This window comes from Vulpes vulpes, chromosome 13 (genome assembly GCF_048418805.1).
Source record: "Vulpes vulpes isolate BD-2025 chromosome 13, VulVul3, whole genome shotgun sequence".
Lineage (NCBI taxonomy): Eukaryota > Metazoa > Chordata > Mammalia > Carnivora > Canidae > Vulpes > Vulpes vulpes.
Window position 1 is genome coordinate 94,119,416 of NC_132792.1, and position 16,949 is coordinate 94,136,364.

Genomic DNA, 16,949 nt, shown 5'->3' on the forward strand with positions numbered 1-16,949 from the left:
CTGATAAAAGCTGTAAACTTCCAAATTTGAATACAGTTTTAGAAGTTCTTGGATCTGGGCAGCCCGGGTGGCTTAGCAGTTTAGTGCCGCCTTCAGCCCAGGATGTGATCCTGGAGACCCGGGATCGAGTCTTGCGTCGGGCTCCCTGCATGGAGCCTGCTTCTCCCGCTGCCTGTCTCTGTTTCTCTCTCTCTCTCTCTCTCTCTCTCTCTCTCTCTGTGTGTGTCTCTGTGTCTCTCATGAATAAATAAATAAAATCATAAAAAAAAAAAAAGTACTTGGATCTTCCAGAGACTGTTTTGAGATTTCTTGGGCTTCCTACTTGGGATTCATAGACCATTATGTTAAAGAAATATGTTCTGGGTCTTGTTAGGCCTTATTCTCATTTTATAGGCTTACAGTTTCATTTATACACTCTTATTCTACATCTTCAGCCTATTTCTCCATATGTTTGTAACATTTCTCTATTTCAAAATTTTATCTTTCATGTGTATCACCTAAGAAAAACTATCCCAATATGTGTCTTATTATCATTTCTTGTCTTTTAATACTCTGTTGGCACAATTTTATTATTATTTTTTCATGTTCCTTTATATTTTATTTATCATAAACATTAATAAATGAATACAGCAGAGAAAGGCTTTTTAATAATTTTTGGATGTAAAGCTTAATGCTTGTAATTATGCTTGCTCCCCTCCACCCCCTTGTTGGCACAAATTTAAAAGTGTTTCGGTTTTTATGTCTTTTGTTAGGAGTGGGAAAACCCCTAATGTCTAATATGTGTATATCAGGTCCATGCCAAGTCCAACACTCTTTATAGGAGTAGTCATTTTCTCAGTCTTAAACAAAATAGTGGATACATATATTAAGGGAGGATTTTTCGAAGTTATGAGTTTTCTGCATAAAATCTTTCTGTTAAGCAGTTACTGGTATATGGTAAGAAAAGTTGCTTTTAATTTTACTTTTTTTTTTTGGGAGTGGGCTAGGTATTTCTTTAAAAATAATTTTTTTTAGTTGAGTGTAGTTGACATATGATGTACTTCACATGTACAGCATAGTGGTTGAACATCTCTATATGTTATGCTGTGCTCACCGCAAGTGTAGCTGCCATCTGTCCCCATACAGTGCTATTAAATATCATTGACTATATTCTCTATGCTGTACCTTTGACCCTTTTGTGACTCATTCATCCAGTAACTGGAAGCCCGTATCTCCCCCTCTCTAACTCCCCTCCCTTCTGGCAACCATCAGTTTATTGTTTGTATTTATAAGTCTGATTCTGCTGTTTGTGTATTCATTTGTTTTTTAGATTTGACATGTAAGTTAAATCATGTAGTATTCTCTACCTGACTCATTTCCCTTAGCATAATACCCTTTAGGTCCATCCTTGTTGTCACAGATGGTAAGACCTCATCCTTTTTTTCTTTTATGGCTGGGTAATATTCCATTGTGTATATATACCACATCTTCTTTATCCATTTTGTCTGTCAGTGGACACTTGGATTGCTTCCATATCTTGGCTCTTGTAAGTAATGTTGCAGTAAATAGGAGTGTACTGTTTACTGCAACAGGAATGTATATATGTTTTTGAATTAGTGTTTTTGTTTTCTTTGGGTAAATACCTCGTAGTGGAATTACTGGATCATATGATTTATTTTTAATTTTTTGAAGAACATATTTTTTTCCACACTGGCTGTACAAATTTATATTCCCACCAGCAGTACCCTAGAGGGTTCCTTTTTCTCTACCTCCTCACCAACACGTTATTTCTTGTCTCTGATTTTAGCCATTCTGACGGGTATAAAGTGATGTCTCATTGTGGTTTTCATTTACATTTCCCTGATGATTAGTAATGTTGAACATCTTTTCATATGTCTGTTGGCCATCTGTATGACTTCTTTGGAAAAATGTTCAGGTCCTCTACCCATTTTTTTGATCAAATTGGTTTTTTTGGTGTTGTGTAAATTCTTCACATATTTTGGATATTAATCTCTTCTCAGATACATCATTTGCATATATCTTCTCCCATTGAGGAGGTTGCCTTTTTGTTTTGTTGATAGTTTCCTTTGCTGTGCAAAGTTTATTTTGATGTAGTCCCAATAGTTTATTTTTTGAAGAAGCATCACTTCTTGATAATGACTTCTCCTCCTCTTTTATGCTTTACTTTTTGATGTTCTTTAGAATAACTTTCTTGCTCTGGAAATACGTTGTTATTGATCCCAAAATTTTAAATATTGTAATTACCAGTTTGTGTGTTTAGATACCAACTGGATTTAGCATTGCTAAATGATATATGTCAGATTTTTAACTACAGTTCATGATAATCTACCAGTTACATGAAATTTGTCTTTTTATCACTATTATTCCTACTTTGTTGTTGTTAACCTGGCTTTTCTTTATTTACTCTTTCATTAATAGATTATATTCAAGTTGAACCTCAGAGTTTCCAAAAGACCATAAATTGTCCTTGTTTGGATCTATTTCTTTCTCCTTTGTTTTTTTTTTTTTTTTTCTCTCATTAGGTTTTTCCTTTTGTAACACTCCTATTCTAGTTTGATTCTATTCCCTAAATGGTGATAGTTTCTTTACTTCCTAAAACATCAAAAAACTGCACATTAGAGATTTAGAAAAAAATACAATTCATGTTTCTCTCAGTGCATGATTTTCTTTAAAGAAGAATGTTTTTATTTGATTTCAGAAGTTTTCTTTGAACATTTTTTCTAAAGAAAATAGTGAAATATTTAATTAAATATCAAATTATGTAAATCTCAAAATCATGTAAACTTGATTTTCAGTGCAATGCGTGTTTTACTGTCTAAATTACCAAGACCATGGATTGTGGATGAGAAGAAAGATGATGGTTATACTGCCTTACATCTGGCTGCGCTTAACAATCATGTAGAAGTGGCTGAACTGTTGGTACATCAGGTAGGAAAAGCTGTGCCATAATTTTTAACAATTTTGGACCGTTGCCATTCGTTTATTTCATCAACTACCTATTGATAGGTTACAGTAAAATCCCATGATTATGGAAATTCAGATATGGTGCACTTCATTCTTCTGCCTAACACTCTTAAATGGAGGGTAGTGGTCTGTGTGTGTGTAGCCCGATTATTCCCTTCTACAGTGTTCCTAGATTGGTTCCATGAAATAGGCATAAGTTATTTTCCAGAATCGCTACCACTGTTGTTAGAAGTATCCATCAGCCATAAGGCCAAGAACCATTATGTTGGTATCTAAGCTAGTGTGGCCAGTTGCTGTCAGATAACACCAGGCTACAGCCAGGACTTGGGGATTCGGTTCATGTCTACTGCTGGACTCCAGGAATCTGTGACTGGATAGCAGCAGGTTCACTTCAGTCATTTGATTCATCTTTGAAATAAGATGACACCACATTTTTATGAGATTGGATTTTGGGGGAATTTATTTACTATAGTTTTATGATGTTTTAGTTTTTCAGCAAAATTTTTAAATACTTCAATGAAGCATATGCCATATAGAAGCACTGAAGTTACCAAAGAATTATCTGTGATCTCTGATTCACAGAACTTAGTCTAGTTAAGAAGATGAAATAGCAGGAACATTTAGTAAATTGTTCATTATGTGTAATTAGCATCACATTGAAGTATAGCTGACACACAGTGTTTCATTAGTTTCAGGTGTACAGCAGCATAGTGATTTGACCATTCGGATACTATTCATTATGCTCTGCTCACCCCAGTGTAGCTATCATCTGTCACCAATACCATTGACTAATAAGCCTTTATTATTAAGGTTACTATTCTTAAATTATTGTTAATTGTGATAATTTCCTTTTCAATGCAAAATACAGATAACGATATGCCAGTGTCACACTGTCTTGATTATTGTTTTTAGTTAGGTCTTGAGATCCGTTAAAGTAACTCTTCCAACTTTGTTCTTTGTTCTTTTTTCTGAGAGTTACTTCAATATTTTAGATTTTTGAACGTCCCTATAAATTTTAGAATCGGATTACTAGTTTCCATTAAAAAGTCTTGACATTCTGGTTGCACTGCACATTTTAGATTGAACCTTTTTTCCCCCAGATTTATCTTAACTCGTTTCTTTCATGCTGTTGTAAATTGTATTGTTTGAATTTTCAGTTTCTAATTGTATATTACAAATAAATGGAAATAGTTATTTTTTGATGTTGACCATATTTCCTGTGATTTTGCTTCAATAATCACATATTAGAAATTACAACCACAGTGAAATACTACTAATCTGCTTCTGGTACTAACTATCAATGAAAATGACTAAGATTAACCAAATGTTAGTTGGGATGTGGAGCAATTAGAATTCAGACATTGCTGGTATTTTTTAGAGCAGCCACTTTGAAAGTTTGAAAGTTTTGGCAGTTCTTAATAAAATTATGCATGTATTTACTATGCAACCTGGTAGCCCCCCTTCTAGGTATGTACTCAAGAGAACTGAGGACATATTTCCTCACAAATACTTTAGTGCACAATATTTTTAGCAGCTTGACATGTAATAACCTCAAACTGGAAGTGGGCTCGATGTTCATGAACTACTCTCTAGATAAAGGAATTATAGTACCTCCGTACAGTGAATACTACTTTGGAAAATCTAATGATGGAAAAGTTCAGGAACTTAAAAAAGAAAATCTCTCACTTTGTGCATTTAATGAGAACAGGCATGGTAAGAAAACAAACTGAGATCAAGTTCTTCCTGATGACACCCAGAGAAACATAAATAATAAAAACAAATCAGAAACTCCGATCTTCCAGAATATGTCATAGCATTATTGGAGTTTCAACTCTACCTAATACCCCAAGCAAGGGCACAGGTGGGGTTTCAGAGTTGTATTCAGAGGGCATGAATGGTTCTAAGATGTAAACAGAATGATAAAGTTTATCTTACGGATCTGTAGTCCTTTTCTTAATTTAATTTTTAAAATTATTACACAAGATGTATATAGGGTGGTTTTACATGCTTTTCTTCTGAATCTTTACTGGAGGGGAGGAAAATTTTTTCTTCCGTTTTAGGTTCTTTGGCTGGTCTAATAATTAAATTGACATGAGACATAACAATAGGAGAAAAACACATTTAATTTTGTATGCGTGGGAGCTCAGAAAAATATGAGACTCTCCAAAGTGAGGCAACTTTTTATACCTTTTAAACAAATAATAATTTGTGGAGAATACACAAAGGGGTTTGCACTTGGGGTAGCAAATAAATAAATGAAGTAACAAAGTTTAGATAGTAATTCTTGGTCCTTAATTTCTTATCTCTGGCAATAAGGATGCCCTCTACCCTCCAGATGCAGGGAAGGATAGCCTTCACACGGGGAATTTATTTTCTGCTTTCAGGGGAATGAAGGAAGGTCAGAGTGTCCTTGCTCTGGCTATTTCTTAAGTAACTTTATTTATTTTTATTTTTTATTTTTTCTTTATTTTATTTATTTATGATAGTCACAGAGAGAGAGAGAGAGGCAGAGACATAGGCAGAGGGAGAAGCAGGCTCCATGCACCGGGAGCCCGACGTGGGATTCGATCCCGGGTCTCCAGGATCGCGCCCTGGGCCAAAGGCAGGCGCCAAACCGCTGCGCCACCCAGGGATCCCCTTAAGTAACTTTAATTCAAAATAATCAATATGCCAAAGTGGCATTATTTTGAGGCAGCCCACCCTTAATCCCATCATCATATTGACCGTGTGAAATAAGTTGCACTATGACTGTGTTAGAGCCGAGGAAATGATCATGAAATAGCAGAATGCCTCTTAAGTTCTAGAAGCTCTAGGTCCCCTTGTGCCAATAAGTTTAGGACTTTTGCTTTTCAGTTTCTTTCCTCTGTCCTTGGCATCAACTGTTCTCAAATAGTGCTTTGACTATCCCAGGACCCTGGTAGGACATTGTGCTTTCCCTTTAGTAAGTATTTTTATGTACTAATTAAGCATTGTCTTCTCACCCTCCAGCGAAGTTCCTTTTCACTGAATAAGAGCTCAGTCATGCAGCAAGAGGAGGTGACCTTATTAGGTCATTAAAGTAAATCTAAATCCAATATGAAGACTCACTAATAGAACTTCAGGAAATATTATTTACAATTAAAAGGAAGTAATTACCTCTGTTGCTATATAATGGAGATTGAGAGGGAGCTGTGTTTGAGCTCTGTACTGAACTTTGTTTTTTTACTGTTCCTAGATGGAGTCACCATAATAAGTAATTATTGTAAACTTGCTGTTCTATCTCAGAAAGTTTATTGCCCCATCTAATTCTTGCTGTATTGCCAGCTACTGTTATGAGAACAATGTTGCTGTAGCTAGAAGGGAGGAGAGTGGTCAACAGTGTTCTGTGTTGTTTATTTCTAATGAAGTGTTACAGTTTTAGTGTCCAGGGTTGTCAAATTATGAGTATGTAAACTTCATTCTTCTTTTTCAGGGTAATGCTAATCTGGATATCCAGAATGTGAACCAACAGACTGCCCTACACCTTGCTGTTGAACGACAGCACACCCAGATTGTGAGGGTAAAGTATTTACTAAGAAGAATCTTACCTGATATGTTTTTAGACAGATTTCTAGAAGGTCTTGAAAATTATACATGGTTAGGTCTTTCAAAAAGCATAGTTGGTTGTAAAAATTATGATTTTAGGCTAATATTTTGTATTAGTTGGGTAAAGATTTTTTAATTTATAATAGAGGAAAAAATCTTAAAATTGATATTCAAGGTCTGTTGTATAATTTGGTTGCCAGACTTGCGACTTCCCAAAATATTAAATCAGAGAATTTCATGGTAACATATAAACTGGCTTTTAAAAAGTACATTTCCTCTTAATTTGTGTAATTGAGAGTGAACTATAATTAAAAGCTTAGGTTGGACGTTTACTGCACAGATTCCAAAAAAACTGAAATATATATTTTTATTTGACTAATCTGATATTCCAGAGAAAATATTTGAAAGATTATCGGTTTAAAATTTTTTTGTAGAGCAGTGATTCTTAAAGTTTAGAAGCTGAACCAGCAGCATCAGCATCACCTGGGACCTTGGTAGAAAATTCTTGGGCCCCACCTCAGACCGACCAAATCAGAACCTCCAGGGGTGGGAACTAGCAATCTGTGGTTTAACAAGTCCTCCAGGTAATTCTCATGCATGTTCAAATTTGAGAAACACTGTCCTAGAGTGACATTTTATGTAAACTTTTGGGAACAAAGTAAGAAAAAGGAAAACCACCAACAAATGATAATTTGCCAAGACAGGTAAGACCATATGCTTGAGATTGTCTTCTGTTGTGTTTTTTTAAAACTGACAGCATTTGTAGAAAGGATTAGGAAAATCAATAAAGCACTATAAGTAAAGTCTTAAATATAAAGTTATATTTAAGATATTTTTGAGTTATATTAATACCTCAGTAGTTTAGCACACACTTCACATTGTTACCTAAAATTCCTCTTGCTAAAAATATTTTCATTTATCTGTGATTTTTGGACTTTTCTTATGACTGTACATTTGGAGAAAATTAACCACAAAGAGAATAGAATAAATAACTTGCTTGAAATAAGTTAATATCTTTAAGTAGTAGTAGAATTGTGAACATTTACAATTTGGTCCTATTGGAAGTACTTAATTCACATATCTGCAATTAAAAGGAGAAAAAGGGGGGATAATGGCTGGCTCAGTCAGTAGAGCATGAAACTCTTGATGTTGGGGTTGTGGATTTGAGCCCCACATTGGGTGTAGAAATTACTTGACAAAATCTTTTTAATTTTTAAAGGTGTATTTATTATTACAAATTTTATTTATTCCTTTGAGAGAGAGAGCTAGAGCGAGCAGGGGAAGGAAGGGTCCAGGGAGAGGGAGAATGAATCCTAAGTAGACCCATGACTCTGAGATCACTACCTTCAGGTAGGGCCAGGGATCTGTCAGTGTTACTTTATTTATCAAAATTTATTTTATTTAAATTCAATTAAATAACATATAGTGTATTATTAGTTTCAGAGGTGGAGTTCAATGATTTATCAGTTATATATAACACCCAGTGCTCATTCCATCAAGTGCCCACCTTAATATCCATCACATAGTTACCCCATCCCCTAACTCCTCCCCCTCCAGTAACCCTCAGTTCGTTTCCTATAGTTAAGAGCCTCTTATGGTTTGTCTCCCTCTCTGATTTTGTCTCTGTTACTTTAAATATGTAGTAATTTCTTATCGGCCAGAGAGACCTTAGCAAAATAAGATGTCTTTCTCTTTTAGCTTTTGGTCCGTGCAGGTGCCAAATTAGATATTCAGGATAAGGATGGGGATACTCCTTTGCATGAAGCTCTGAGGCATCATACCTTGTCTCAGCTGCGTCAGCTCCAAGATATGCAAGATGTGGGGAAGGTAGATGCTGCATGGGAGCCATCCAAAAACACAGTGAGTAAATTAATCTTTAATTCTGTACTACTGGAAGTAGTACAAGATATGCAAGATCTATATTTGTGGTTAATTTAATCTGTTTCTGATAAAATATTTTATTAGAACTGCATATGTAGAAACTTAGTTTATGGACTAAGTAATAGTTAATTCTGACTATATTGTTTCTAATTCTATTGAAAGTTGTTTGGTTATTTTTTAACTTTAGCCATTTATATGGGTGTGTAGTGGTATGTTGGGGTTTTGATTTACATTTCCCTAATGACTCAGCAGTCATTGATATTGGACATCTTTTCACTTGCTTGTCAGTCATATGTATTCGATGAGGTATCTGTTCACATTTTTTGTGCATTGTTGAACTGTTTTCTTACTATTGAGTTTTAAGAGTCTGAATTCAAATTCTGTATCAGATACGGGATTTGCACATATTTTCTCCTCATCTGGCTTGTCTTTTCATTCTTACAATACTGTTTTTGGAAGAGCAGAAATTCTTAATTTTTCTTTTTAAGATTTTATTTATTCATGAGAGACACAGGGCGGGTGGCAGAGAATAGGCAGAGGGAGAAGTAGGCTCCATACAGGGAGCCTGATGTAGACTCGGTCCCGGGACTTCAAGATCACACCCTGAGCTGAAGCAGGCGCTAAACTGCTGAGCCACCTAGGTATCCCCAGAAATTCTTAATTTTGATGAAGTCTGATTTATAAATTTTTCTTTCATTGTTTGTGTTTTGTGTCCTTTCTGAAAAATCTTTGCTAAACCCAGGATCACTAAGGTTTTCTCCTCTTTTGTACTAGAAGTTCGTTAAGTTTTAGCTGTTACATTTAGAACTATGATTCTTTTTTTTTTCCTTTTGAAATCAAGTTAACATATAGTATATCATTAATTTCAGGGTAGAATTTAGTGATTTGTCAGTCTTCTATAACACCTGTGCTCCTTACATCAAGTACCCTCCTTAATGCCCATCACCCAGTTTATTCCATCCTTCTACCCTTTTCCCCTCCAGCAATCCAAAGTTTGTTGTCTGTAATAGTTCAGAGTCTCCTATGGTTTGTCTCTCTCTGTTTTTAACCTATTTTATTTTTCCTACCCTTCACCTGTGTTCATCAGTTTTGTTTCTTAAATTCTACATATAAGTGAAATCATACAGTACTTGTCTTTCTCTGACTGACTTACTTCACTTAGCATAATACCCTCTAGTTCTAGCCAGGCCGTTTCAAGTGGCAAGATTTTATTCTTATTGATGGCTGAGTAATATTACATTGTGTGTGTGTATGTGTGTGTGTGTGTGTGTGTGTGTGTGTGTGTGTGTTTGTGTTTGTATACACACTGCATCATCTTTATCCATTTTTCCATCGATGGACATCTGGGCTTTTTCCATAGCTTGGCTATTATGGACATTGCTGTTATAAATATTGGGGTATAGGTGCCCCTTTGCACTATGTTTGCATCCTTTGGATAGATACCTAGTAGTGCACTTGCTGGGTCATAGGGTAGTTGTATTTTTAACTTTTTGAGGAACCTCCTACTGTTTTTCCAAAGTGGCTGTACCAGTTTGCATTCCCTCCAGCAGTGTAAGAGAGTTCTGTCTTTATCCACATCCTCACCAACAACTCTTGTCTCTTGACTTGTTAATTTTAGCCATTCTGACTGGTGTGAGGTAGTATCTCATTGTGGTTTTGATTTGTATTTCCCTGATAATGCCTGATTTGATCCTTTTTTTCATGTGTCTGTTGGCCATTTGTCTTCTTCGGAGAAATGTCTGTTCATGTTTTCTACTCATTTCTTAACTGGATTTTTTATTTTTTGAATGTTGAATTTGATGAATTCTTTATAGATTTTGGATGCTAGCCCTTTGTCATTTGCAAGTATCTTCTCCCATTTGGTAGATTGCCGTTTAGTTTTGTTGATGGTTTCCCTTACTGTGCAAAAGCTTTTTGTCCTCATGAAGTCCTAGTAGTTCATTTTTGTTTTTGTTTCCCTTGACTCTGGAGACATGTTTAGCAAGAAGTTGCTGTGGCTGAGATCAAAGAGTTTGCTACCTGTGTTCTCTAGGATTTTGTTGGATTCTGTCTCACATTTAGGTCTTACATCAGACTGTGTTTCATTCGGAGTTAATTTTTATTTTATTTCATTTACTCATGAAAGACAGAGAGAGAGAGGTAGAGACACAGGCAGAGGGAGAAGCAGGCTCCATGCAGGAAACCCGATGTGGGACTTGATTCCAGGACCCCAGGATCACACCTTAAGCCAAAGGCAGACACTAAACCACTGAGCCACCCAGGCGTCCCTCAGTTAATTTTTATATATGGTATGAAGTATGAATACGAGTTCATTTTTTGTCTTATGGATGTTCCAGTTATTTGATCACCATTTGTTGAAGAGACCTTTTCTACTGAGTTGCCTATTGTGCCTTTATTACAAATCAGTTAACCATATATGTGAGCCTTTTTTTTTTTTTTTTTTTATGTGAGCCTTTCTGGATCCTGTATTCTCTTCTTTTAATCTGTGTCTTTAACTATGTGATACCAACCCTCTGTCTTTATTACTTTAGCTTTATAATAATCATTCAATTCAGGGAAAAGTCCTCCAACTTTTTTCTCCTTTTTCAAAGTCGTTTGAGTATTCTAAGTCTTTCACCTTTCCATGTGAATTTTAGAATCATTTTTAAGAATGTGAAGGGGTTCTGAGACCAAGGTGTTTGAGAATTGCTGCCTTTCTATATAACCATTGGTAAATTCTCTTAACTCCTGTGTGCCTCCTTTCTCATTTTATAAAGGAGTGGAATAATTGCCTCCATATAGTTATTGTAAAGATTAAATGAGTGAATTCATGGAAAGTGCTAAAAGTAGTAGTTGGTCCATTGTAGATGCTCTATGGATGTTTGAGAACATGTTTGAATCAGTAGCTCATATGACATCAGAACCTGATTTATTTCCTCTTCCATTTCTTGGCTCAGTTCCTTGGTATTGGAACCAAGGAACTGAGCCTCATCTCTCTCTCATCTCTCCTCTTACTATTTCATGTTCGTTATTAGCACCTCCAGAGCTAAATTGAGTAGAGAAGGGACTACTGGGATGCCTGGGTGGCTCAGCAGTTGAGCATCTGCCTTCAGCACAGGATATGATCCCGGGGTCCTGGGATCAAGTTCCACATTGGGCTCCTTGCAGGAAGCCTGCTTCTCCCTCTGCCTATGTCTCTGCCTCTGTGTGTGTGTGTCTCATGAATGAATAAATAAATAGAGAGAGAAGGGACTACTATTTCCTCAATATGTCAATCAGGTGTCTTGTTCTAGGGTTTTATTGGCCTAATTGACCTGATTTTGTCATCCCTGAACTAATCACATAGATGAGGTGGATATCTGACTGACCTTAGCCTTCTTTGGTCCACCTGTAAAACTAGAGAGTTCTCAAGCTATATACCTGAGAAAACTGGAGTGAAGAGGGGAATAGATATTAGGACTGCAACTCATAAAGGCCCACCATATCTGCGTAAGCCATTAGTTCTTTCCAGACATGTATTTTTGTATAATAATGTGTCTATTTTGAATAATACATGCACACACATATTTGGTGGTGAGAATTGATTCTCAAGGAGAAAATCATGACTCTTTTCATTTGATTTCAGTTAATAATGGGACTTGGTACCCAGGGGGCAGAGAAGAAGAGTGCAGCGTCTATTGCCTGTTTTTTGGCTGCCAATGGTGCTGATCTTAGCATTCGAAATAAGAAAGGTCAATCACCGCTTGATCTCTGTCCTGATCCAAGTCTCTGCAAAGCACTGGCAAAGTGTCATAAGGAAAAAGTCAGGTTTGTATCATTTATTATCATAAAAATATTCTCTCTGTATAAAGTACCATGTGGTTTCATAATGGAGGACTTGATTACTTGAAAATGTCTTTGTCTTTGCTCATCTTTGTGTTGACCCTTTCTTCCTTAAAAATTTTCCTACAGGCACTATGTCTCCTATGTGGTATTTTCTACATTACTGAATATGATGCTTTATGCATAATAAATGCTAAGAAACTTTTCTAAACCAGTTTGATCTTCCAGTACTCCTACATATTAGAGGAATTTATAAGAAAAAGCCTTACTAGTGAAGTTGCTGTGATTAATGTTAGATGTATTTAAAACTTTTAATAGACTTTTTTATATGCTCACCAGTAAGGTGTATCTTACAAAAACCCTGTGATAATTTAGTAATTCTAGCACCCTGCACATTGCCTGACAGGTATTCACTTAAGTATCACTGAAGGATTGAAAGAATTTGAAAGAATGAACACATGAAAGAACCAATTCCTGAGGGGGGCACTTGATGGGATGAGCACTGGGTGTAATGCTATATGTTGGCAAATTGAACTCAATAAAAAGAAATTTTAAAAAAAAAGAAAGAAAGAACCAATTCCTGATAGAGTTGTCTTTAAAAATGATTTCATACTTGTCTTCTTTTCTAAAAGTAAAATATATCAGTGATTTTAGTTATTTATAATGCAACTGATTTTCTTATTATGAGATACTGTAGACATACAAAGATGTATATTTCGTTACATTTTTTTTTTTAATCTAAATGGTACTGTGTATCTGTTATTGCCCTTTATACTTGGTTCTTGTCACTGAACATTTCAGTAGTTGTCCTTTAATCTTGTGTTCTCTTGCCTCTTTTATAATTTGGGTATAGTGATAAATGGCTTCTCTTTGGAATCCATACATAGAGCTGTGTTAATGGGAAATTAACATAATGAGGTATATATATTTCTCTAAGTGTATCCTTAAGGAACATAAAATCCTATTACAAAATGACAGTGTGCATCAAAAAATATAGAATGCACTATAATTTCTGCAGTAATAACTAACACCGGTGTATAAGATAAAGTCCCTTTGCATGTGCATGCATGGGTATTCGTGAGTTGCTGAAGATTGTGGTAGAAATTGTAAAATCGTATCCTCTTTTTATAGCTGTAGTTGGTCTTATATATGTACTTCTGTGTCTTGTATCTATTTATTTATAGATGAGTTCTGTCTTTCCATAGTAGAGTTTTCTGCTCCCCAAGGATACATTTAGAGAAATGTCTGAACAGCAGCTGCAATGACATGTTTTCCACAGTGCCATGTCAGTTATGGACTTTGATGATGCTTCATTCTGCCTGTAGTTAGGGAAACTAATGTGGGCTCTAGCTAGAATTTTTGTTTTATTTCTCTGCCCTTCTCTGCTGGGTCTGTTATAGATAAAACAGATTCTGAGTGAAACTGTGTTTATGTTAATTTTTTTGTGAGTAATGTTTTTGATTTCTCTGTTAGAAGAAGATTCACCCTTTTCCATTGGGTGAGCTATTCAGTTTGAAATTTGAATAGTATTAGAAGTACATAAAGATGCAGAGGTGTATATAAATAGAAAAATATAGCATATACTATTTCTTATATGGATGTTACAGCTTAATTTTTTAACATAACTAAAGCTGTTTTATGTATACTAATGATGCCGTCAATTTTTTAAAAAGCATTTTAATTAAAAGGATTGATGATAAATATTTTCTTTTATTAGTGGCCAGGTGGGTTCTCGAAGTCCTTCTATGATTAGTAATGATTCTGAAACTTTGGAAGAGTGCATGGTGTGTTCAGATATGAAGAGAGATACTCTTTTTGGCCCATGTGGACATATTGCTACCTGTTCTTTATGTTCTCCACGAGTCAAGAAATGCCTCATCTGTAAAGAACAAGTTCAGTCCAGGACAAAGGTAATATATTTTTAATACAATATTTTATCATTTTATGAAGTTCTTTGAGACTATAAATAATAAGATTATATGATGCCATATATTAAATTTCAGTCTTTCTAAGAATGATTTAAATACAAGAATGTATAATTTATATATTTATCAAGAGAACAGTTTTGAGTTTCCTTATTTAACTGTAAACTATAGAAGTTGAAAATAAAATTGATCTACTCTTTTGCTGTCAAAGGCTCTTATAACCTAAAGATGTACTTAATTCCATTTTTTATTGTAGTTTTTTTTGAGTACATGGACTCATATTTGACCAGTTGTTTTGTTATCGTCGTTTGGTAAAATGTCACACATTTTGGATTTGTTTTATCACGGTGTTGTTTGTTTCTTTATCCTCTGTGTTTCCTGTAAATTGGAAGTTAGATCTAATGTCTTGTTTAGAGTCAGCTTAAACATTTTTGGCAAGAAATTCTCACAGATGATGCTACTCACTTTGTATTGTGTCCTACCAAGAGGCAAATAAAGTCTGATCATCCTGTTGTTAATGAAAGCCAATTCTGTATCCACTCTGAACTTTTTATCTTGTCTGACTCTGCTTTTTGAGAAGTAGTATTTTCTGGGTTTCCGGTTTCATTCTTTTTCTGTGTAACTTAGTGCTTTATCGTAACTGTACCGTCTTACTCATTTGGTTTGTACTGAAATAATTGATTTTCCTTTTAGTTTTTTCGTATGTGTGGGTAAAATGAGATTTAAGTTTCTTACAAATGATTTCTTTTAAGGTGAGTAGTTTAAACCAGGAGATATGTTTGGTTTTCTTTGGTTTCACTTATGAAATTTATACACTTTTTTTATTCCTTTCTTTTTATTTGCTTCATTTTCCCCTGACGTTTCTTAAGCTATTCATTTACCTTCATTAATTAGAAAGGAGCTAGCATTAATTCTTATAATGAATTAGCTGACAGTGACTTAAAAGGTGTTATGTTGCCAGGGCTTTTTACATTTTCATAGGGAACCTTCTAAGACTGGATGTTTTCTATGATCCAGAAGAAGAATTTTTGGCACAAGAAAAAGTACAGGGAAGTTATTTTTGGATAGGAGATCCTGGAGTAGCAGCATTAGGCACATAGCTGCTGAGTCCCTTTGTAAAGGTGGGAAGGGTGAACTCACAGCACTTAACTGTCTGCAGGTACTCTGTTGGCATTTTATATGTGTTATATCTGTGTCATCTGTACTTAATTGATGAAGATCATTCTACTTGGTACTTATAATTTGATTTAGTTACCTGCTCACTAAACAATAGTTTAGGACTGCATCAGAAAGAAATTTCAGCCATTCTCTTGTTTTTAGATTGATCTGTATAATCTGTTGCACTTGAAACTTTTTGTGTAGATTAAGCGTTATTTCAACAAATCTTTATTCAGCACTTGCTTTATAGTCGAGCGAAGTGTATATAATTCCCTTCTTAAAAATATGTAATCTGCTGGTAAACTATGACTTAGATTAAAAGCTACTCTGCCATATAGGATGTTGTAGGTGCTTTAAGAGAGATGTAAAATGAGTTGAGAGCCCCACATTGCCTGCCAGCAGCAAAGTCTTAGATACAGAATAATCCTTACTGGTCATCTAGTCCAGCTCTAGGATTCACAGTTGAAAAAACTGAAGCTCAGAGAAGCATACCCAGAATATTAAATGCAGGTCTCTTGATTCTTTTTTTTTTCTTTTTAGATTTTTTTAAAATTTATTTAGTCATAGAGACATAGAAAGAGAGAGAGAGTGGCAAGAGACACAGGCAGAGGGAGAAGCAGGCCCCATGCAGGGAACCCGATGTGGGACTCGATCCCGGTCTCCAGGATCACACCCCGGGCTGCAGGCGGTGCTAAACTGCTGCGCCACCAGGGCTGCCCAGGTCTCTTGATTCTTAAGTCCTTGTTCTTTCCCCTGTGTGATGGTACACAGACATAATTTAGAAGTGTCTACAGAAGGAAGATTGATACAACAGAGAGCTAGAGAGGGAGGAATATGCTGTCATTCCTTTTTAGACCACTTCTGAATTCCAAGAATTAGGGGGCTGTCACAATGACTTTCAAATTATGAAATTTTCAAAACTGGAGAAAAGTAGAAAAAGTAATATACCCACCAAATAGATCTGACAGGTTAGCTGTAGAGCCTTTGAATATAAAGAAATAGTGACCCCAAGTGGTTAAAGGATAATGAACATCTTCATTAAAGATGAAACAAATTACAAAACTAGTATTTAGAGAGGAAGGGGGAATAAACAAGGCTCATCACTTTAGCAATTAAAGAAATATAAATAAAAAATTATGAATTACCATTAACCATTCCTATCAAATTAGCATAAGTGAAAATTAAAAATGCTAGCCAGGAAAGTGGAAAATGGGCACTCTGTTAAACACTGCTGGAGGCTTATTACTAAATGGGTTCATGTTTTTGAAAGACTGTCCTGACAATATTTATGAGCTGTTATAATAAACATGCTTTACTTAGTAATTCCATTCCTGGGAATATAACCTGAGGGGGGGGGGGGGTGGAAATAACCTGAGGAAAAAATTCAAAGGGGAAAAAAGCTAAGGCTACAAAGATTTTCTTCATATATATTAGGGGATTTGGTAAGTCAATGTTTAAATCAATTTGCTAGATTATTTTAAACTCTTTATTTACAATTGAGATGTATAAACAATTGCATTGGAAATCTTTTAAAGAAAAAAAAATCTTTTAAAGAAATAGCACATCATTATATAGAGAGGAGAAGAGAATTATCATGCATTGGACAGATTTTATGTTTGATTTTGAAATAAACACTCCACACATAATATCTCATTT

At 35.2% G+C, this 16,949-nt stretch overlaps 1 protein-coding gene across 1 annotated transcript in view; it reads left to right on the plus strand.

Annotated features, from left to right (window-relative positions):
- Positions 1 to 16,949, plus strand: part of MIB1 (MIB E3 ubiquitin protein ligase 1) — a 137,471-nt gene that overhangs the window by 104,700 nt on the left and 15,822 nt on the right. The window contains exons 13-17 of the mRNA XM_026006537.2: positions 2,796 to 2,928; positions 6,416 to 6,502; positions 8,227 to 8,388; positions 12,014 to 12,195; positions 13,928 to 14,120. Coding sequence (XP_025862322.1) covers positions 2,796 to 2,928; positions 6,416 to 6,502; positions 8,227 to 8,388; positions 12,014 to 12,195; positions 13,928 to 14,120 — 757 coding nt within the window. The remainder of the gene's footprint in view (positions 1 to 2,795; positions 2,929 to 6,415; positions 6,503 to 8,226; positions 8,389 to 12,013; positions 12,196 to 13,927; positions 14,121 to 16,949) is intronic.